The sequence below is a fragment of the Oculina patagonica genome, chromosome 1 (genome assembly GCF_052425735.1).
Source record: "Oculina patagonica isolate OP01 chromosome 1, crgOcupat, whole genome shotgun sequence".
NCBI lineage: Eukaryota > Metazoa > Cnidaria > Anthozoa > Scleractinia > Oculinidae > Oculina > Oculina patagonica.
Window position 1 is genome coordinate 39,280,365 of NC_135758.1, and position 22,373 is coordinate 39,302,737.

A 22,373-nucleotide genomic window follows, 5' to 3' on the forward strand; every position below is an offset into this window, starting at 1 on the left:
CAGTTGCTATCTTGATTTTAAAATCGCAAAATTTTGCCCCTTGTAATGATGTGGTAGGACAGTGTGTTACATGTACATGTGATCTTACCGATTTCTTGCTGTCATCTGGAAGGATCATTTCATTTGGGCCACGAGGAATGACCTTCTGAATTATCCCTGACAGGCCTGAGAACCAGCCACCCTGCAAAAGTACATGACATATAAGGATGACATACCACAGAATTCCGGTTTTAAGCCCTGGGTTTTTATATTTTTTTTTTTGGTTTTTTGGGGGGGTTTTTATGGGGGGGGGGTTTTTTTGGGGGGGGGGTATAAGGGGAAGAAAAAAATTTTTTAAAAAGAGGCGGGGGGGGGGTTAATAAAAATATTTTTTTTTAAAAAAAAAAAAAAAAAAAATTATTTTTTTTTTTTCTGGGGGGGGGGGGGGGTTGGGGGGGGGGATATAATTTTTTTTTTTTTTTTTGTGGGTGGGAGTGTGGGGGGGGGTGAAAAATATATCATCAATCCACCATATGGAAAAAGATGGTGACTGATACTTTCACCTATAATTCCTTAGGTCTTAGAAAACGCTGTAAACACTTGTAAAAATGCACAGAAAAGCTAAAAAAAACTTCAAAGCTTGCATGAACAGTGTTGTTAGTATAAGGACAAATTTTGCAGAAACGTGGCTCTCTTTGTGCCCTATCAGCTGTGTTAGGTTCGCAAGGTGTTGTGGTAAAATGTACAGCCGCAATCTTTTTACGTAGGGTCCTGGGTGGATTGCTATACTACCGGTAATTATTTTATATAACAAGAATTGCTTGATTTTGTGGGTGGCTCTTTGACAGAGTTTGGAGATGAGAATAAAGAAAACATTAAAGACATTGTAGAAATAAATGTTAGGCAAACCTGGCTGCTGGTATTTCCTTTCTTCTTTGCCTTCTCAGTTGGTTTAGGCTTTGGTTCTTCTTTTGTAGGTGGCTCAGGTTCTAATAACAAAAAAAATTGCATAAGCCATCAAATGAAATAAAATGTTAAAAATGCATTTTTGTGTCAGTAAATAAATACCTTTGGGTGGAGGAGGTTCAGCTTTCTTTGGCTCCTCATGTCTAACCCCTTCTGACCATGATAACTGCCGACTGTCATTCCATGCAGGTTGCTGATTGTCATTCCATGCTGGCTGCTGATCGTCATTCCATGCTGGCCGCTGAATGTCATTCCATGCTGGCTGCTGACTGTAAAAAGGCTGTTCCTCCACTGCTGCTGGCTGCTGCTCACTCTCCATCTGTCCAGGAAGCTGTTGAGTAACAGGTGGTCCAGGAACGAAGAACGGCGGCTGTGAAGTGGAATCAACAGCCGGAGGAGGTTCTGTCCATGGCGCTGATGGCTGCAGACCTGTGCTAGGAGGAAGCTGCTCCCCTGGAGGAAGCTGCTGAGCTGGAGGAAGATCAGGCTGAGGTTCCCCTGTATCCATACCACTGAAACCGTGTATCCTGGCGAAGATCACCCATGGTGTCCTGGCTAACTGCAGGTCCACTCAAAGCTGGCTCAGACCAAGAATCTTGGTGTTGAATATCATCAGTTTTCTCAACCTGATGCTTTGGAGTGTTTACTGGATCATATCCTGAGAAAAACGACGCTGAGCTCTCTGCAAGAGGATCTTCAACCTCGCCTTCACTTTCAGTGACAGAACTGCTGATCTGTGACGACTACAAAACCAAACAAAAAATAAATCACTTTGTCATACATGTATATTTCAAGCAAGAATATGAATTGGACCAAGTGGGTAGTTTAGCAAGAAAGCCTTTTTGCTTTCTAGTTTTTGCAAAATTAAGCAGATTCTTAGCAACAGTTGTAAAAGATGCTGAAATGTTCGACTGAACATTTAAAGACAAGTGCACTTACTACAGTCGAAGCTCTCTTAACGGACACTCTCGTAAGCGGACAGCTCTCTTACGCCCCTTTTTTAAACCCCTTTTTACTCCCTTACATTTTTTTTTTTTTTTTTTTTTCCGTTTCCGCCCCCGGCCCTTTTTATTTTTTTTTTTTTTTTTTTCCCACCCCCAACCCCAAAAAAAATTTTTTTTCTTTTTTTTTTTTTTTTTATTTCTTTTTTTTTTTTTTAAAAATTTAATAAAAAAAAAAAATTTATAGCCGCTCATTAAAATTTTTTCCCCCCCCCGGGGGCCCTCGAAGATAGTTGAATTTTACTTAAGGAGACTAACAGTAGAATGAGTAAAATACAACAAGAGTGTTGAACTTACATCTTTAGCTTGCAAAAGCTTGTCCAACATTTCTGTCATTTCAGCAGCTGCGGCATCTTGAGCATCAGGATTCAACCTGTCTGTCAGCTGATAATGACATGCAAAGTAAGAATGTTTAAATTTTGCTAGCGATTTAATACAGTACTTTAAGTGGCAATGTACTAGATAACATTAACAACAGAATCTGCAACAGATCTGGGACAACTTACAGTGCGACGCCCCTTACCGTGGCCACCCAACAACTTTCTTACAAGTGTCATCTTGTAACATTTTGCATTTTCACTGCGTTTTGTTGATGAATAAGATTTAACAAGTATCTATTTGATTGTATTCAACTTTGCAAGGAGGCGTGTTCGTCAAACAAATAATACCGTAAAAACCCGCAGATAAGCCGCACCTTTTTTCCAAACATTTTCGCTCGAAAGCGGGGGTGCGGCTTATCTGCGGGAACATTCGGAAAAGGTGCCGTAAATTTTCGTTAACTGATGCTAATTTATTTACTGTTTGCAGTGTCGACAATGGCCTATAACTTTAACAGTAATATTGATACTTTAACGAGCGAGAAAATACCACGAGTAAGATGGCCAATTGTTTCTTTCTCATTTTGCACTTTGATGGAAAAATTGTCGAACTGATTACGAAACTCTCTTTAAACAAGTTTATCTCCAATAGATGGCTCCCAAATCTCTTTAATTTGTCGATATGATAGCCACGAAACCCGAACGCCTCCATCGCCATCTTGTTTTGCTTTACGTTCTCGCCCTAGTCCCATATTTCGCGTCCGATCAAATGCCTGGTTACTAAGCTACGAACGTTCTGCAAACGCGTGTTCTTGTTGTTGTGACACAAATATCTATGGAAAAACTGCGTTGAATGAAGAAATACCTGTCAACAAATGCCAGAAAAAGATCACCCATAATATGTCAAAGTTGGTTTTCATTGTATTAAAGAGCTCTAATTGTGGGTAAGACTGAAGTATTTTCTGTTTCAATGTTCATTGAGTTTACGATCGATCCTAAAGACTCAACTTTGGATTTTTGACTCGACTTTGGATTTTCTTTGATTTACTTTTAAAAAAACTTTTTTTTCAACATTTGAGTTGTTAAACTCGGGGTGCGGCTTATCTGCGGGTGCGGCTTATACGCGGGTGTTTACGGTAATTATTATTATGAGAGCACTCTTGTAAGTATGTTGCATGGGTGGCCACGGTAAGGCGCGTCACACTGTTATTCTTAAAATATTCAATCAACAAACTTAAAAATTCATTTACGCGGTAAAACAAAACTGCTCAAAAATTTTACGGTTGAATCCTAATAACTTGAACCCTCAATAATTTGACTTTCTGCTAACTTGAACCTTTTTTATTCTCGGTATATTATATCTCAGTAATTTACTTTTTAACTTTACCCTAGATAACTTGAACCCCTGGGTGATTAAAATTTTTGTAATCTTCATAAGATTCAAGTCATCAGAATTCAACTGCTCAGACCATAATGGGGAGTGGGGTGGACAAAAAATACTAAATGTCATTTATTTAACTGGTATGTCAGAACTAGTAATTCTTACCTCTCTGACATTCTTGGCCAGACACAAGTTGAGATGATGTGGATGCTTAATTAAAACTCTTCCAATGAGATCTGCATAATGCAAAGCCTGTAATTGTGACAATGTAACAAGAAAATTATTTTTAGTTCTTTAACATCATGTAAAAAAGTTAAATTAGTTATCATATGATTACATATAAAGATTTATGCTAGAACTTTGATGTACATGCAAAAAAATTGATGTTGCAAAAAAGAAAGTAATGTCAAAAACAAATCCCCAATTTCGTAGAATTTTAGAATTTTATGAAATCAGTGCCTCCAATTTGATCATAATACAAAATAACCTGGGGTAAACCAAACTGTACAAGAAGAAAGCTTTATTAAGCGACTTTTTATCTTACCTCATCAGTGAAGCCTGCCTCAGCCAACTTATTAGCATGGAGATATTTATATGCCTAAAGGAAAAAGAACAAAGAATTCAATATTATAAGAGTGTTTAGAACTTTTGAGATTTTAAGGAATTTGTTATGTACAATGTAAAGTTCAGTTCAATTAAGTTATTTGGGCCAACCAAATAATCGTCTTGCAAACCTGTAAGACTGGGATAAAATGTTCCTCGTTGTTTAGACTGACAGCATACTCTAGCACCTAATGATAAAAAGAAATTCATTTCTTCAGTACAAAACTTGAGAAAAGAAATTATATTTCAACATGTGTGTCATCATTCTCTTTAAGTGCAATGTTGTAAATATCAAGTTAGGTCATACCTCCATCATTTGCAGGTTTTCAAGAGGAATGTTTTGCTCTGAGATCATCTTCTTTCTGTTATGATAAAAAAGTTTAAAATTTCACTTATTTCGCCACAAATTTTACTGCTGCTGAAGCTTTACGCTCAATAGACTGATTCAGCTAATGTGTTTACATCCTTGTTGCCACCACATTTAACTCATGTGATGATGCACTTGGGCTAATGTAACAATTGTTCTGTTTGTACATACTCCCACGCAATCGGTAGCCTGCAAATACAGCTGCCTCTCATTCACTAGCGAATGAGAGGCAGCTGTATTCGCAGACTAGATAATCAGTAGTGTGTGACAAATTGCACAATTGTAACCTCCCAAATGATTCATCACATGACCTGAATTGGGTGGCAACAAGGATGTAAACACCTTAAGGCCGATTTACATGGTACGACTTTGTCGCATGCAACATCCTTACGACAGGCCTACAACATGACTTAGGAGTTGTAGGTTTGATTTACACGACAAAATTTGTGTCGTAAGCTTGTTGTAAGCATATCACAAGAATGTCGCATGCAGCAAAATCGTACCATGTAAATCGGCCTTTAGCCGACTCCTTCTTTAAGTATTTAGCAAAAATACTTGATGCTTGAAACCTATGCAACGTGATAACAAAAACTAATACACCACAATCATATGATAACATGGTGTTTGTACAACAGTCATTCAGTATTCTATTATTTCAGTGTAACACACTTTCATTACATATGGTACCTGTGATCAATTCCTATCAGTGCCATCTTGGTCTTCTCGTCAGATGGATAGCCAAATCGCTCACCAGCCAAAATAAAGCAGAGATGTGCTGCCCAGACTTGGTCATTAGCCACTACAATAAAAAGATAATCAGTTAATGAACTAGTAATAATCATAGATTAGCGACGTGCGTTCTAGTCAATTTTGTGTGCCTAAATCAGTAAATGAATAAAGACTGTACATAAATTGATCAAGTGTACATCACAACTGAAAGAAAAAACAGCAGCAAAATATAAACAAAGAAACAATTACAATAATGGTTTTCTGGAAAAAAATTAAACCACTGTAACACTTACTCAGAGTGTCTCCCAGACAGATCATGTTTCTCCTGTTAGTCTGTGGGTGCTGACGAGGTGGATTGGCTACCATTGCTGCTAAGTTGCGTTGCCAGTCATCAGGTGTCTAACAGACAAGTGAAGAAAATCAAAAGCAATAATTATATTGAATGAATACTTTCTGCCAATCACTGCATTGTAGAATGTAATTACAAGTGATAAAGTGATTTGGGTTGTAAAACCCATATAGTAGGACAGATCCAGGACCTAGATAATAATAATAATAATAATAATAATAATAATAATAATAATAATAATAATAATAATAATCGATATTTTAACAGGGTGACCCCTTCAGTCGCAGGACTGGTATCAACGGGGGCCCTGTGTAAAATAAAACAAATTTAAGTAAAAAAGAGTATGTATAAAATATCTATCTATCTATAAAAACTACTTTAAAGAGATACCACTAAAATGCTAAAAAAAAAGTTAAAAAGTTTAAAAGAAGTACTAGTGTTCTCATAAAAATAAATAAATTACGAATTAAAAATGTTCTAAAAATAACCTAAGAATAAAAAGCAGAGATAGCTTGGAAACGTTCCTTTGGCTGCATGGTCTTAATGTTCGTCGGAAGACAATTAAAAATGGATGCACCATGATAATAAAAAAGACTTTTTAGCGACATCTAAATGAATGTTTGGAAGTATAATGTCAGTAAAAGACGATCTAGTGCATCTCTGATTTAAAACATGTTGCTTGTCGCCCTGGCTACGTAACAGGAAATAGTCTTTAAAATATGAGGGAACGTCTCCGACCAAGCACTTGTTAACTAACAGTGCACAGCGCTTTTCCATAGTTTTTGTAAGAGGCGGCCAACGTAGGTTCTCGAGTATTGTTTCCGTGGCTATGTCAGGTTTAAACCCGTATACTATTTTCGCAGCTCGTCGTTGTAGGCGTTCAAGAGACTTTTTGTTAGTGCTGCCCAAAGGGCAAAAGCACGTATCACAATAGCTTATTATAGGAAAGACTGTGGACAAATAGATCTTATTTGCTGCTTCCGTGGTTAAACAACCTCTTAGTCGTGACAGGAGGCCAAGTCTGCTGGAAACCTTTGACCTTACATAGCTTATGTGATCGTTGAAAGATAAACACTCATCTAATATGACTCCTAGGTACTTGAACGATTTAACTTGGTTAACTTCCTTCCCTTCCATGAAAAGTGGACTATGGGATTCGGATCTAATTAGCCTCTGCCGAGTTCCAAATAAAACGTACTCAGTTTTCTTAATGTTGAGAAAGAGACCGTTCGCTGTTAACCAGTTAGCGACATTATTGAGATCGAGACTGATGTTCAGTTGTAGCTCGTCAATGTTTGAAGCCGCAGTAAAAATAACGGTGTCGTCCGCATATAACATAACACTTGACAGACCAACGGCTGAAGGAAGGTCGTTTATGTAAAGAATAAACAGAAGAGGCCCTAACACGGAACCTTGAGGTACTCCGCTACTGATGTTGGCGGCAGAAGAAAGGTGATTTTCAATGGACACGCTTTGACTCCTGTTAGTAAGATAGCTTTCAAACCACGAGAGAGGCTGGTCTCGAATTCCATATCTGTACAGCTTGTTTAAAAGACCATCGTGAGGAACAGTATCGAATGCCTTTTTCAGGTCAATAAACACTGCCCCCGTCAATAGCCCTTTGTCCATATGTCCACGAATTTTATCTGTAAGGAAGGTGACGGCCAACTGAGTTGAATGATTTGCGCGAAAACCCGATTGATATGGCGAGAGGAGAGAGTTTTCTGATAGGTAGCTATGTAGCTGATGGAAGACAGCTTTCTCCAAAATTTTCGACAGGATTGGTAAAATTGATATAGGCCTGTAATTGTCCAGATCATCTTTGTTTCCAGATTTGAACAAGGGTACAACCTTTGCTTGCTTCCATTCAGACGGGACCACACCAGTTTCAATGGAAAGATTGATCAAATGTGTTATACAATCAGCTATCACAACTGCGCTGTCCTTCAAAAGTCGAGATGGGATGGCATACTGTGGGGGGGGGGGAATAAGTACCAGTTTTGGGAAATTAATTTTTAATTTAAGCACTCGAAGAATTTGAGAATTATTACATCCAATCAAAAATGTGCGCAAGCGCTCCCAAGTACTCCAAAAACAATTGCGGGTACAAATTCATCATGTTGCTTAGCAACTTCTGAGAGGAAAACTGCGGGCACAGTCACTTTTTGGAGAAGTGATGTCGCCATCAACTGGCACTTGTTCCCCCTATTGAGATAAATAATTTATGATCTATACAGTGGAATCAGTTGGAACACAGAAAAGAAAAGCAGGATCCCATATGAGAAAAGCAGTGTCCTTGATTAGTAGATGGGATCCTTAGTGGGATAGGTTGGTTCGCTTACCATAATATTAACTAGTAACAACTGTATATGGGACATACATGTAGAAGTACCAAAACTAATGTCATTCAAAGAGCCAGACCTTTCAAATGTGGATTACATCAATTAAAGATAAAAAAAGACCCTTTTCACCAATGGATGAGCAAAGCTTACCATTAATGCTACAGGTTGCCGTCCTGAGAGATGATCATAAACTGTTCGGATTGGGTCAAAGTCAGTCATTGTCTTCATGAACCTAAAGTCAAATGTGAAAGACAATTAATAAATTTGAACTAGCTCTGAACGTACTATTTTCTGCCAGAATTACTACAAATTGCTCACAGCTGTTGATGATTAAACTTACTCCAGAGCTGGACACTGGGCAAATAAATTTCACAAAGTCAGACATGCTTGCTAGGCGCATGCATGCATTGATCTTCATTTATTACAAGCGAAGTCTTGCTACTGAGTCAACTCCCCCTACTGTATAATGGACATTTTTGGAACACAATTTGATTTTTATAAAAGAGGAAGTCCAAAGTAGTGGAAGTTATTTTTAAGAATTTTTGCTGGGACTTCAAGTCCTGTCTGTAATAATGAGTGTCCATTATGATCAAGTAAAAACAAAACATTTTCTAGACTGATAACTATAATTTCTGCACAAGGAAACAAAAACCCAAGAAAATCTTGCGAATTTTTTAATGAGTAAATTTCAAATATTTCACGACTTTTTAACAGGATTTTCATGGCTAAAATTCAGGAGTTTTTCACAAGGTAACTTCCATGAAAAATTCATTAAAAATGAATCCAGTAAATGGCTCATGAAATTTCAAGTCATTAAAAATCCATGAAAATGCCTTTAAATTGTAATGGGTCATGAAATGCAATTTAATGGTCTTTTCATGGTGCAGGGAAATATTAACACAATTTTCACTCAACTCCATTAACTTAAAATTGTCGTTATACTTGGGCTATCTGAAAGTTCTGTTATTCCATACCTGTTTGTGACTTCATTTTGAACCTTCTTGTCCATTTTTGATGCCAGCATCATTGCATGTCCCCACAGACCATATCTCATAGTGTATTCAAGGGCATCCTAACACAAAAATGAATATGCAGTCAAACAACACACTTGTATATTAATCGTTTCTTCTTTCTTTAATTTCTCCTCCTAGTTCGTCCAGTGGGTGTTGTAGGCCCAGTCATGTGAGTTTGGTATGAATTTTGTTAGTTTCTAATTTCGAGCGAGAGAAGGCAGGAATCAGTGTTTTTGGCACTAACAACTGATAGCTTTCTTCATTTGCCAGCAAAAAAAAAAAATGATGCCTATGCAAGGTAAATGCCCATGAGTCATTTGTAACCATAATAGACTATTCTCTTTCAACATTATGACAACTTGACAAGTTCAAGTATTACCTTGGTTGCTCCTGCTAAAAGCATCTCTCTGAAAATTCTAAGATGTTTGCTTTTCTCGTTCTCTGAGGATAGTGGCCCACTCTCAGCAGAAAGGAATTCATTTTGGTCTGAAGTGTTGCAGCTCCTCCAGTTCTCCATAATTAGGTCTGCCAAGTCAGAGGGCACAAATGCCTGGAAGGTGACATACAAAGTTCATATTGATGTAATGTATATGAAATGATTCATATATGAACTGGGGATGTATATGAAAGTGATTATAAATGATCATTTCAGTGAATTTCCAATTTAAGCAATTGGAATATAGAAGCCTGAAAAAAATCCAGGGCTTCCCGTTGAAGCCCTGAATTTTTTCAGGCTTCTTTACTCCAGTTGCTTAAATTGGAAATTCACTGCGATGATCATTTATCACTTTCAAAGTTCATATCCATTTAATTATTATCCAAGCAGCCAAAATTATACGAGATAATAAATAAGAACAAGTTGAAGAAATTTTATTTTCCAACTGCGTTACGTAGAGTACAAATAATGATCCCGGCATTTGTGCCATCCGATCTGGCTGATCTAATCATGAAATTATCAGGTCACCCAAATCAGATGGCACAAATGCCTGGAAAATAACAAAGTTCATATTCATTGTTTTCAAAGTGATATCCAAGCAGTCAAAATAATATGAGATAATAAAAAAAATAATGAGTTAAAGAAATTTTGTTATCTGTGAACTGCTTTTCATGGAGTACAAATAATGATCCAGGCATTTGTGGCCTCAGATTTGGCTGAATTAATCATAAAATGATCAACTCAGCTAAATCTGATGGCACAAATCCTGGAAAATGACAAAGTTCATATTCACTGAAGTGATATCCAAGCAGTCAAATAATATGAGATAATAAATAACAATGGGTTATTACAAACTAAGGTTATTATCCAACTGCTTTTGTGGAGTACAAATAATGATCCAGGCATTTGTGCCAGTCGATTTGGCTGACTTGATCATGGATAATTAACTCAGCCAAATCCAATGGTACAAATGCCTGGAAAATGAAAAAGCTCATACTCTCACTCTGATTGGCTGATTTAAGCTCATATCCAAGCAGTCAAATAATATGAGATAATAAATACTACTACTTATCCTCATCTGGCCCATAAGGACTCTTGAGGCCAGAGAGATAATAAATAATAATGAGTTAAAGAAATTTTATTATCCAACTCCGTTTTGTGGAGTACAAATAATGTGCAAATTTTACATAATTATTAATCCTAAACACAGGAAGTGTTTTCAGATCCAAAATTTAGGCTGTAATGGTTTATCAAGGATTTGCTGGTCATCTAACTTTTGAAGATGTCATGAATGAATAATACAAGATAAACAAACAGACAGAAAGACAGACAGACAGACAGACAGACAGACAGACAGACAGACAGAAAGACTAAGAGGACAGATAGACAGTTAGATGATGAACAGAGAGACAAACAGACAGGCAGGCGGCAGGCAGACAAATAGACAGACAGACAGTTAGATGGCAGACAGACAGACAGACAGACAGACACACAGACAGACAGACAGACAGACAGACAGACAGACAGACAGACAGAAAGACAGAGGGGGTAAACAGGCAGGCTATCTGGAACCGTGCACACAGCATCTGGAGTCAAAAAGCTGTTACTTACCCCATTGTGCTTGATAAGATTTGCCAAAATTTTCCAGACCAGGGATTTCACTAAACCATCAGCAGACATGTCAGTTACAGCACTTCTCTGTTCACAGTAAGTCATAACTTCTGTTCTACTTGAGTACATGCTGTTAAATAGATTACAAAGAAAAATAATATTACACCTGCCACCTCACCAAATGAATCAAACCACACTGTCTCACTTTTTTCCTTTGTCCCATGTTTGGGACTTAGGCATTAACCATGCCCAATTTTGGCTAAAATCTAGTGTCTTGATCAGAAATACAGGACATTAGACAAAGCTTCCTTCAAAAAACACAAATTGCAAATTTGGGAATGCTAAAATAGCAGTATAAAGCATTATTATGGATTCATGTCTCAACAGAGACCAACAAACCTTGAAAGAGGGCCAGGGAATGCTTTGATGACTTCCATCTCTTCAACACTAAACACCATCTGTACAGAATGGAGAAAAGTGATTAGTTAAATACTGGTTCAGTATAAGTTACCACAAATGCTTAAAAAAGGACAAAGTTGCATCTGTACAGGGATTGTCTAGATCCGAGGATAGTATTCACAAGTATCAATAAGAGAATGTACTATTTACAACTCTGTGTATTTTCCTTTATGTTTCAACTCTGTCCTGCTGGTAAGCTATGTTTTACTTCAGCCTGGACTTAGCCAGAACAGATGCATCTTTAGTTTATTCATGATCAGTGGTCTTGGTAAACTTAAACTGGCCTATTAAATGTATAAAATAATACTCGATGCTGTTGTTAAAGTAGCATTAAATAAAATAAACGAATGAAACCCTGAGACACTGTAGAATTCACCTAACCTGCACTGATGCAATGACGCATTTAGGTTGCTCCTCTTCATCTTCACTGCTCATCAGTGATATCAACCTGCCGCCACTAAACCGTACTAAGGGGTGTTGCACCCTGTACAGATGCGGTGTGAGTCTTGCAGGCTCTGATTCTTGCACTTCAGCCTCTGCAGCTGATAAAAATAAGAGGAAAAACTAATAAACAAACATTTACTTAAAACTAGTGGTGTGTTCAGCAATTTCTGCTGACTGTCTGTTAATTCATGAAGTTGATTATCTGTAATCTGACTGAATAAATATATCTTACTAACAACGCGCGAGGGCCGAACTGGGCGAATATTGGCCCGAGGTCTTGACAGTACGGATCGAGCGCAGTGAGGTCCGTACAAAAAAAGACCGAGGGCCAATATTCGCCCAGTACGGTCCCGAGCAAGCTTGGTTAATAAGAGATTTATTACACGACTGGAAACTTTGTGTAGTGAGAATTGCTACCTAGTAGATGTCGTGGAAAACAATGTGCGGCAAAACTTTTACGCGCGCTAAAGAAGTTATAATTATTTCTGTGTAAGCCCGGTCATTTCATTTTCAAAGCAATAAAAACTCAGAAAAAAATTTGCAAAAAACAAATCTTGTGCTAAATCGCCTGGGAATTAGCGCGGGATCATCCGGGACAAAACCCAGTCCGATACTTGGAAATTATCGGCCCTCGCGGGACCGGAAATAAAGTAATCTGATTGGCTGATTTAATTATTGGCCCTCGGTCCGCCTTAGTCATGTAATAATGAGGTTTATTTCTTGTGGCACATGCTCCTCCCAATTTAACTGAACCTGACGACTGGTCAGCAGTAATAATGGCTGGTCATAGAATGTTCAGCTTACTTTTTTTGGTTCAAACTTCACCTTCAAATTAAGAACTAGAAATAATCCTTTGATTGCTTAATGATTAATCAATACCTACGTCAGCAGCTATTGCTTTGTGCAATGTAGTTTTGTGTTTCACTTAGTAAATAAGCAAGTAATTAACAAAACAATTCACATCATACCTTGCTCTGGCTGTGAGCCATCATACCCAGGAGGGTATGGCATTCCACCGTAGAATTGAGCCATCTGTTCAGGGGTATAACCCATGTTATAGTAGCCCTGCTGGGCACAGTATTGTTCATAATGTTGTGGATAATAATAGTACAGCATTGTTAAATATTGATACATGCTTTGTGAATCAGTGTAAGATGCTGGATTATAACCGTACTGATGTGAAGCGTATGAAGATGATGAATAATCGTATGCAGGGCTGTTTCGATCAGAAGATGGAGTGCTCCGTCCACTATGATACGAATGAGCATACCCTTGATCATGATGACCTCTGTACAAGTCCTCTCTAGACGTGCGCCTTTCATTGTAGTCTCTTCTCCCTTGTCTTGGAGATCCGTAACCATAGTAAGGGTCCCTTCTGTCATAGCTTTCCCTCCTGTCATAATCTCTTCTACCAACATCCCTTCTTTCATATTCCCTACTATCGTAATCTCTTTTGCCGTAATCACTTTCCCTTCTGTCAAATTCTCCTCTGTCTTGCCTGTCATAATCCCGCCTATCATAATCTCGCCTGTCATAGTCCCTTCTATCCAAATCCCTTCGGTCATATTCTCTCCTATCTTGTTCATAGTTAGGGTTCCTCCTATCTTGTTCATAGTAAGGGTCTCTCCTATTGTTGTCATAGTAAGGATCGTCTCTACTCCGTGAATTTTCACGTGAATAAGGATCATCGTAATCACTCTTGTAAGGAGTTTGATGCCCTTGACTTGTTCTATCAACTGAATCAAAAGACTGACTGTCCATTTGTTGATCAGAATAGTAAGATGGCTCCTGCACAGTATTTGACGGTGGAATGCCAGATTGTGGTTCAAGTGTATTTGGTGGCAGTGTCTCCTGAGGAGGAGGATTAGCACCCTGTGATGATCGTACATCAGCCTGTGCTGAGGACGATGGAGTTTCTGATGTTTTCTTCTTTGGACGTCCCTTACCTCCCTGAAGTAAGGAGGCTAATGACATCTGCACTGGAGCTGTCTTAGGTGGAGCACTAGGTGATTCTGTTCTTTGCTCCTGTGTAAGTGGAACACAAGGTAAAAAAGGTTAAGTGGCCCATACAGCCAGAGCATATCCCAGTTTCTGTAGCATTAAGTGACTTATTAAGAGAATAATTATGCAGCGGCACGCTGCTGTTTTATGAACTTAGCTAATAATATTATCAGCAGTACTAAGATCCCTTCTGATCAAAGTTCTAAGGCAGAGCAAACTGCACCTTGACCACTGTGACCCATTAAAGGTCAGAAAACCTCTGCACCCCTCCCAGGAGTGCAACTAAAAAAAATAAAAAAATTACACTTTGAGCAATATTTTGAAAAATCTAGACATAAAAGACCTTGAAAAAAAGTGCAAGTAATTTTAAAAACAAGAACTGCAAGCAGTTTATAATCGTGCGGGTAATGTTTGACCACCTGACCTCTTTCGCCGCACAGTAAAATCTTTAGAAAAGCAGTCACTTGAGAAACACACAAGTCGTGTTTGCTTTAGTCACGGAGTGAACTTGACATGAATTTCCTTTACCACGTCATCTTTTGCTTTTTAAATCCATATGCCTAGCCGGAAAAATGCCTGCCTTCGCATACAAATATTTATTTTGTTCCGAATGTTCAATAAAATAAACCCTGCTGTAGATTAAAAGCTCAAAGCAACTCCTCATAAACGCTCGACTAGCACAGCGAACAAAGACATCAACAATGCTATTGCATCACAGCACACTGGGGTTTTGAATCTGTCATGACGTAATGGTTCTTTATTTAGCTTGCACCACTTGCAATTGTACATGTCAAACTGCGTTATTTTGCGGTATTCAGTACATTCCGGGTACATAATACGGCGTTTTGTTTTCGCTCTGAGCCAAACGCTTCAATAAAATAGTTGTTCCTCAATGAAATTTCTTTAAAGTGAAGTCAGGCTGAAAAAGGTGCACTGCAGAAAGCAGTTTCCGGCGAGGACAAAATTACGTGAATGACGTAGTGTTTACTACGAAAATAGCTTTCGCAATTTGAATATTTTGTACTCGCTCTGAGACAAACGTAAGAATCACTTAAAAGATGTTTCAGATTGATTTTTTTTTTCAAGATAAGACCAAGAAATGTTTCGAAAAGTATTTGATTTTCTAAAGTTTTGAAGCCGTAAAAATTGTGCGTGTCTGAGCCGTGGAACTTATTAATTAGTATTGCGTTCACAATAATAGTTTGGAAATGGCAAAGAAAGCAATATTTTGCAATGCGAATCTCCAGTGCTCGCTCCAAGTCAAGACTTAAATGCCGAACACAAAAATATATATATATTTCGCGTTTAACAGAGCATAGAGTACTCGTAAAATTAGACGGGAATGATTTTGTAACACAGCTTCCAGGGAGTGAACATTAAAACTTGTACGATTTGAACGTAATCATTCGCAAGTAATGAAAACTTGCATGACCGTGACCGTGACCTAGGGATCGGCTGGGCCGCGAGGTTCTGGAACGATTTAACGACAAAAAAAAAACGACAAAATCTGACACAGATTTTGAATCGGGCCCAGGCCCCGCCCGATTAATTAGATGCAAGTGGCCTTTTTATTGGCAACCATTGAGTAAATAACTGCTCTCTCTATTTCTGGCACCTTTTTTATACTACAACTATTGTCCTAGTGATTGACAAGGCTACCTCTGCAAAACACCTTTTGATCTTATGCTATACTGTACCTGTTGTTTAGCGGGAGGTGTTTGAACATTCTCCCGCAGTCCAGAAGGTTCAACTGTTGGAACCGCTGCTGGCGCTTGCACATGGGATGTTGCCACTGGAGCTGCTAGAGGTACCTGATTTGTGTTTGGCAGTCTTGATGATTCAACTGCCGCAACTGCTGCTGCTGGAGCAACCACAGGAGGTGCTGTGAGTGGTGGTGCAGCTGGAGGTGTTTGATTATTCTGACGCAGTTCAGATTGTTCACTGACTGCCGAAAACACTACTGGAGCATTCAGAGAGGGTGCTGTGAGCGTAGCTGCTGGAGGTGCTTGATCACTGTTAAACAGAGCAGCTGAAGATGCTTGATCATCTTTATACAGTTGAGATTGTTCAACTGCCGCAGCTGTTCCTGTGGTCAGCATAGAGGGCCCTGTTAAAGGAGCAGTAGGTGTTTGATTATTCTTACTCAGTTCAGCTGCTGTAACTGTCGCAACTGCTGCCGGAACCAGTGCATAGGGAGGAGGTGCTAGATCAGATGGTTCAACTGTTGCCACTGATGCTGGAAACAGCACACCGGGTGCTGTCAGTGGATCAGCTGAAGGTAACTGATTGATCTCACGCGGTCTAGAAGATTCAACTGTCGCCACTTCTGCTGGTGGTAGCACTTGGGGTGCTGTCACTGGAGCAGTTGGAGGAGCTTGATCATTCCTGCGCAGTTCTGTTGATTCAACAGCTGCAACTGCTGCTGAGCAGCGGGCGGGGGGGGGGGGGGGGTGCTGCTGGAAACAGCACAGAAGGTACTGCTAGAGGAGCAGCTGGGGCTGAAAAAGCTGCTGGAGCCAGCATACATGGTGCAGTCAGGGAAGCAGCACTATTCATCCACAGAGATGTGCGTGGAGAGGAAGCAGGTGCTTTCCCAGCCAGTTGCTTTTGGAGATATGCAGCCTGAATAGCATCTCGAGGACTGTCTGGCTCTACAGTCAAACAAAAGTTAAATTATTTTAAAATCCTTTCCTGTGAATAGTTGTGGTAACTGAAATTTGGAAGGTAACTCGGCTTTCGCGGCTCCCGGGGCGGGGCCCCCCCCGGGGGCCGCCCCCCCCCCCCCCCAACAAGGTTTAAAATTCTTGAGTTCCAGCTCACCCTATGTACAGGTAACCCTCCAAATTTGCTTTTCTGCAGCAGTACTGTAGCATGTTTGTATCAGTTTATTTTTCATGTTAGCGGGATATTATAATGTAGTCTGTTGTGTTGTGCACTGGCCTGTTTGCATGTCTTGTTGAGTTGGGTTGGGGGAGGGAAATGTGAACATTTGGAATTGAAAAAATTGTGCTTTTATTATAACATAATGCACTTGTCCTTACCATCAGCTAAACTGTTCTGCTCTACACTTGGCTCAGATGTTCCCTCGGGCCCTGACTCTTGTTGCCTTGGTTGGTCTGCATCTGACAGAGTGGACTCCATGTCAGGAAGCATGGGTGGTCTCATCTGTCCAGCGGAGCCTGGCTTGAACAACCCTGATGGGGATTCCTCAAATGGCACTTGGCCCAGAGAAGGTGGCTGCACTGGTACAAGTGAGTCAGATTTAAATGTCCCAGAGGGACTATCCATTAATGGCTTGAGATCCAATGCATCTGCCAAAATTTCCTCATCAACAGGCAATTTGATGTCGGCATTGTGATCAGCTGGCAGACTTTCAGCCATGTTCTGCTGTGGTTCATCTTGCTGAACATCTTGTGGAATTACAGGTGGGAAAGCTGGGGGTGCCATACTTGAAAGAAACTCCTCAGATTGTTCTTGTAGTGGAGGCTCTAAATCACTAGGAGGCAACATATTATCACCATTTTGTGAAGAGGCTGGTTGATGCAACACTGGAGCTTCTTCAGGGAAGCTGTCTTCATGCCTGTTCTCCAAGGCAAAAGGGTCGTCATTAACACCTCCAAACAGTGGGGGAACTTCCTTTTGTTGAGGAAATTGAGGTACATTTGTACCTTCACTGTAATGTCCCTTGTTACCTGCAAAGAAATCTGGCTGTGAGTTTGTGACTGCTGTTTCACTGAAGAAACTGGAGTGTGTTTCTACATTATGTGGCAACAAATGAGAATTTTCCACTTCCTTCTTCAAACTGTCTGCAAACAACTGCGTCTGAGACACAGAGGGTGGAACTTCTTGTGGTGGCGCCTCAAACCCTACACCAGAATAAAAGGTTGAAGATGATGAGTTTACAGCCCATGTTGACTCATCAGTTTCACCGACTGATTGTTCAGACACTCCTTCTTGGTTGTGTACAAATGAGTTATTGTCATTGTTGAACAATGGAGCACTGTTACGGTCGTCATGAGTCTCATGATAGGAGTATCCTTGCGCATATGTATTCTGAGAATACATCTGTGGAAGGAAACTCCCATCATCATCACCAGAATACATCTGTGCAAGGATGCTCCCATGATCATCAAACGACTGCAACTGGGATGAAGCAGCAGGCAGCAATTCTGGCACTTTACCTGGCTCAAATGTTGAAGAGGACTGTACTTCAGACAAGGGGTTTGATTCATTTTCTTCAGAATCGAAAGTTGAAGATTGCAGCACTCCTTGTTGTGCTGTCGCACCAAACCCTACACCAGGCTCAAAGGTTGAGGTGTTTGTCCAAGTTGACTCATCAATTTGAGGGACGGTTGATTGAGGTACATGTTGTTGATTACTAGCAAAAGAATTGTCCTCATGATTAAACACAGGAGACCAGGTGCCTAGTTCAGGTTCTCGACTCCATGTCCCCAGCACCCAGCTCATTATCCTGGGGGTCAAGCAACTCAGGAGCACCAGCTTCTTCTGATGTTGGAGGAGCTAACTGCTCTTGGAAATAATCCTGGTTGTCCTGAGAGGGAGGCACAGGCAAACCAGCTTGGCACACACTGGCATAGCTGCGTTCATTAGATGTTGAACTCTGTTGATCAAATGGAATGTTTTAACTGACAGATTTTGTGGTTACAATGTACATGCACACATACCTATAACCCTTTTACTACTAAAGGATTCCCAAGTTGTAATTTAAACACTGTGCATACTGTAAGCATATGCTAGCTCTTAATATTTGAATGGTTAGCACCCACTAAGATTTTATTGAAACAGTCCTTCAAAGGTTACAATATACCTTATTGCCCTTTTCAGCAACATGCAAACTCTGATCGATAAAGTTCAAAACCCAAGTAATGATTGTGATAAAACAGAAACAAAGAAAATGGATCGAAGCTACCAATCATAGCCGACTGCTGTGACCTTTTGGCCTGGCTAAAGTAAACTACTGTTTCCTGAGGGGTCCGCTTAAATGATTTAGAGCAGCAACTGGTTTACGGAACATGCTATTGAAAAGCGCAATAAAAGATCAAAATTGTTACTGCAGGAAGCCATTCAAACATCACCTGTGAATGCCTTTAGGCAACTTGTTAAATGCCAAAAAAAAAAGAGAATTTAACTTTAGTTACAATGTAGGAAAATATCGTGGCAAAAGGTCTTTACTTTATTTGGTTCTCAGTCTAGCGATGGCAAACATGACTGTGTTATCAAAGTTAATCATGTGTTACCTCTTCTCCCACTTCAGGTTGTTGCATGTTTGTCTCCCCATTAAGATATTGGTTGAAGAAGTCAGCGCCTGAGCCTTGCGTGGCAAACATCTGCGGTGTCTGACCTGATGGTACCATGGCAGGCGGGTACTTAGACAATGCATAGGGTGTGGTCTCTTCCTCGACCCATGCATTATTGAGTTCTGGGTCCATTCCACCAGGAGATGAATCAACTGAGGAGGAGTTGCTACTCTCAGAGAGATCTTCCTGATACTGATTGTGATCAGGAACGACAAGTTGGGAATCGTTGTAACCAGTGTTGCCGTTAGGAGCGCTTCCCTGTAAATATATTAAGATGAACGTTTTAAAATAAGTTCTATTGCGCATGCTGCTTTGCAAAGAAAAGGCAGCATAAGTAAAGTGGAGGCGTGGAAAGTCATCTCTGGTCTGCATAGGATTGAGTTGTAGTGTAAAGCTCTAAGACTTTCTCGTTATACAAGCAACAGACCCTAAAACAACACAAACTAGACCCTTTGCTTTGCAATATAGTCAGAAATTCTCCAATCCAAGTCCAGTCAACAATGAAAAACAGACAGTTTTTGTAATACTATGCAATTGAAAGACAGATAATAGGTCTGACTGTTCATAATACTGAGCCCCCTGCCTTGATCCCAAATTGACTTGCTTTAAATGGCATCTCACAGAAGCTACATTGGTATATTTTAAGTTATTTAGCAAGTACAGGCACAAAACAATATTTGTTTTGCACTTATAAACTAAAACCCTTTTGATAAAAAGACCAAAGATAGTGACTAGGAAATGAGAAAAATGTTAAAACAGCAAGGAATGCAGGAAAAAAAAGAGCATATCATACCTGATCGTAGTATGAATTTGGTCCTACATGATTCTGATGGGAAGAATCATTGCCAAAAAAGTCATCTTCTAATTCTGTAGGCCATTCATCCCAGCCATCAAATTCATTCTATAAAATTAGTAAAAAAAAATTAGTCCTGTGGAGCTCCGCGAATATTTATTGAACCCTTAATCAACTTTCTAATTTTGGGTAATCAGCATTCTAACAACCCCGCCCAGGTGTATAAATTCATGACAGGGAGGTAACCACTTATTTGAACAGTGCTCCATTTTTCACAACAGTCATTTCACACTGTAGATCCAGTATTTCTAAATTTTGGTGGGGGATGCAGTGGCCTTTGTGTTACACGCTGGCTGATCAAGCAGTCCAGGTTCGAGCCCTGACCAGGGTCATTCTGTTGCGCTCATGGGCAAGACCCTACTCTTTCAGTGCCTCTCTCCACCCAGTCGAATAAATGGGACCTAGCAGCAAATTAAATACTGAAGATAATGAGCCCTGCAGTAGACTAGCACCCCACCCAGTTGGGAAGAAGGGAGGGGCAGAAGAAACTAATCCTGACCACTTAAATGCTTTAGTAATCGTGGCGCTATTGGCCACTTGGCCTGATGCAGACAACTTATATGTCTACTTCAAACTTCATTTTTGCCCGTAGCATTATTGTCTTCTATCCTCTGGTTCCCAGGGGTTTCAAAATGTTTTGAAGTAGGTGCCAGCAACTGGAAGAGTAGGCAGCTGTGATGCCGAGCTTGTTTGTCATGAACTCATTGCTATGACCAGAGTAACCGGCTCGAAATAATTATAATCAAGTTGCCTGCAGAACTCCAGCAGTTGCCAGCTTGTTTGGAAAACCCTGGGTACCTTGTCTACTTCACAGATACCATTTCTAAATAAATCTGTCTTATAAAATTTCTATACCTGGACACTGGTCATAAAAGGATCAGCAGTAGTGGTAGAATTCCCCTCAAAAGGACGCTGAAACTCTACTGGTCCTGATAAATGATTGACACTATAAAAAAACGAAAAGAGTGCTTAAATATCAGTTACACTAATACTGTAATTTGTCTAAAAATAAATTTAATCATTGCTATTTAAAGTAGATCTATATTCGGACTCTTGCTAAAACTTCCAATATTTCCAGGTTTTATTCCTGTGTTCAACAATCAAAGAAAAATATAATTTGAGGGCTTTGAACAGTCTTAAGTTGGGTGGCCAGAATAAAACCAAAAAATGCCTTATTTCTGCTTAAAAAACACATCAAGAGAGTTCCAGACAGTCTCCTTGTCATTTGCATGCAGTTTGCGTTTATAAGTGAAGCTGATGTTGAATTGTTTAATGCAAAAGTGAGAACCCTAGGTTACCCTTCATGTACTTGTCAACCCCAAGGAAAGTCTTCATCAATATCTATAGCCCCCAAAAAGTGATGACAAAATTTCTAACCCCCCAAAAGCCCTAGAATTGTAAATTTCTACCCCCAAAAGGCAAAATAATCCCATCACTATTTTTCCCATCTCTCCCTCATTTTTATTTAGCCCCAGACATTTAAATTTACATAATTTTGATGCTTTTAGCCATATTAAACTGCCAGACCAAGCATTAACAAGTGGCAAACGTGAGAAAGATCCACTTAAAACATCGGGAGAAGGGATGGCGCAGTGGTGAGAGCGCTCGCCTTCCACCAATGTGGCCCAGGTTCGATTCCTGGATCCGGCTTCATATGTGGGTTGAGTTTGTTGTTGGTTCTTGTCCTTGCTCCGAGGGTTTTTTCTCCGGGTTCTCTGGTTTTTCTCCCCTCACAAATACCAACACATCTTAATTCCAATTCGTTCTGGAATCAGTGGGATCAAGAAGCGCCACTGTGCGGAAGATGCTACTGTAAATTCCCATTTGTTTTTTAATTTATTTATTTATTCCCACTATGAAACATTGCCACGTTAATTTTAGAAATTCCATGCAATAGGGACATGTGCCATAATAATATAAATTACCTGTTGGACGGTTGATCCCAAAACGATTCTTGTTGGCCTTGTTTAGGACTTGAATTACCTGAAATTCAAAAACCATAATATCATTGAATCCTTTTACTAACATCATTTGAGAATACAATACATCAATTTTTGTAAAACAAAACCATGCCATTTTCCAAAACCTTAGCCAAATTCCCTGGGCCATCACATTGTTTTATATTTCTTGAATTAATTGTACACAATCAAACAACAGTTATTTAATTTTTCTAATTTTCTAGTTGCACTTAAACAGTGCTAGAA

General features: G+C 39.5%; 1 protein-coding gene across 1 annotated transcript in view; it reads right to left on the bottom strand.

Moving 5' to 3' along the window:
* Window positions 1-22,373, bottom strand: part of LOC144646970 (uncharacterized) — a 30,984-nt gene that overhangs the window by 7,694 nt on the left and 917 nt on the right. The window contains 26 exon segments of the mRNA XM_078506695.1: window positions 89-181; window positions 889-968; window positions 1,048-1,462; window positions 1,464-1,688; window positions 2,244-2,330; window positions 3,810-3,896; window positions 4,189-4,242; window positions 4,379-4,435; window positions 4,555-4,609; window positions 5,302-5,413; window positions 5,637-5,742; window positions 8,185-8,266; window positions 9,009-9,106; window positions 9,427-9,597; window positions 11,095-11,224; window positions 11,494-11,552; window positions 11,935-12,095; window positions 12,966-14,022; window positions 15,696-16,424; window positions 16,456-16,649; window positions 17,040-18,450; window positions 18,452-18,619; window positions 19,257-19,574; window positions 20,110-20,217; window positions 21,025-21,115; window positions 22,095-22,152. Coding sequence (XP_078362821.1) covers window positions 89-181; window positions 889-968; window positions 1,048-1,462; window positions 1,464-1,688; window positions 2,244-2,330; window positions 3,810-3,896; window positions 4,189-4,242; window positions 4,379-4,435; window positions 4,555-4,609; window positions 5,302-5,413; window positions 5,637-5,742; window positions 8,185-8,266; window positions 9,009-9,106; window positions 9,427-9,597; window positions 11,095-11,224; window positions 11,494-11,552; window positions 11,935-12,095; window positions 12,966-14,022; window positions 15,696-16,424; window positions 16,456-16,649; window positions 17,040-18,450; window positions 18,452-18,619; window positions 19,257-19,574; window positions 20,110-20,217; window positions 21,025-21,115; window positions 22,095-22,152 — 6,206 coding nt within the window.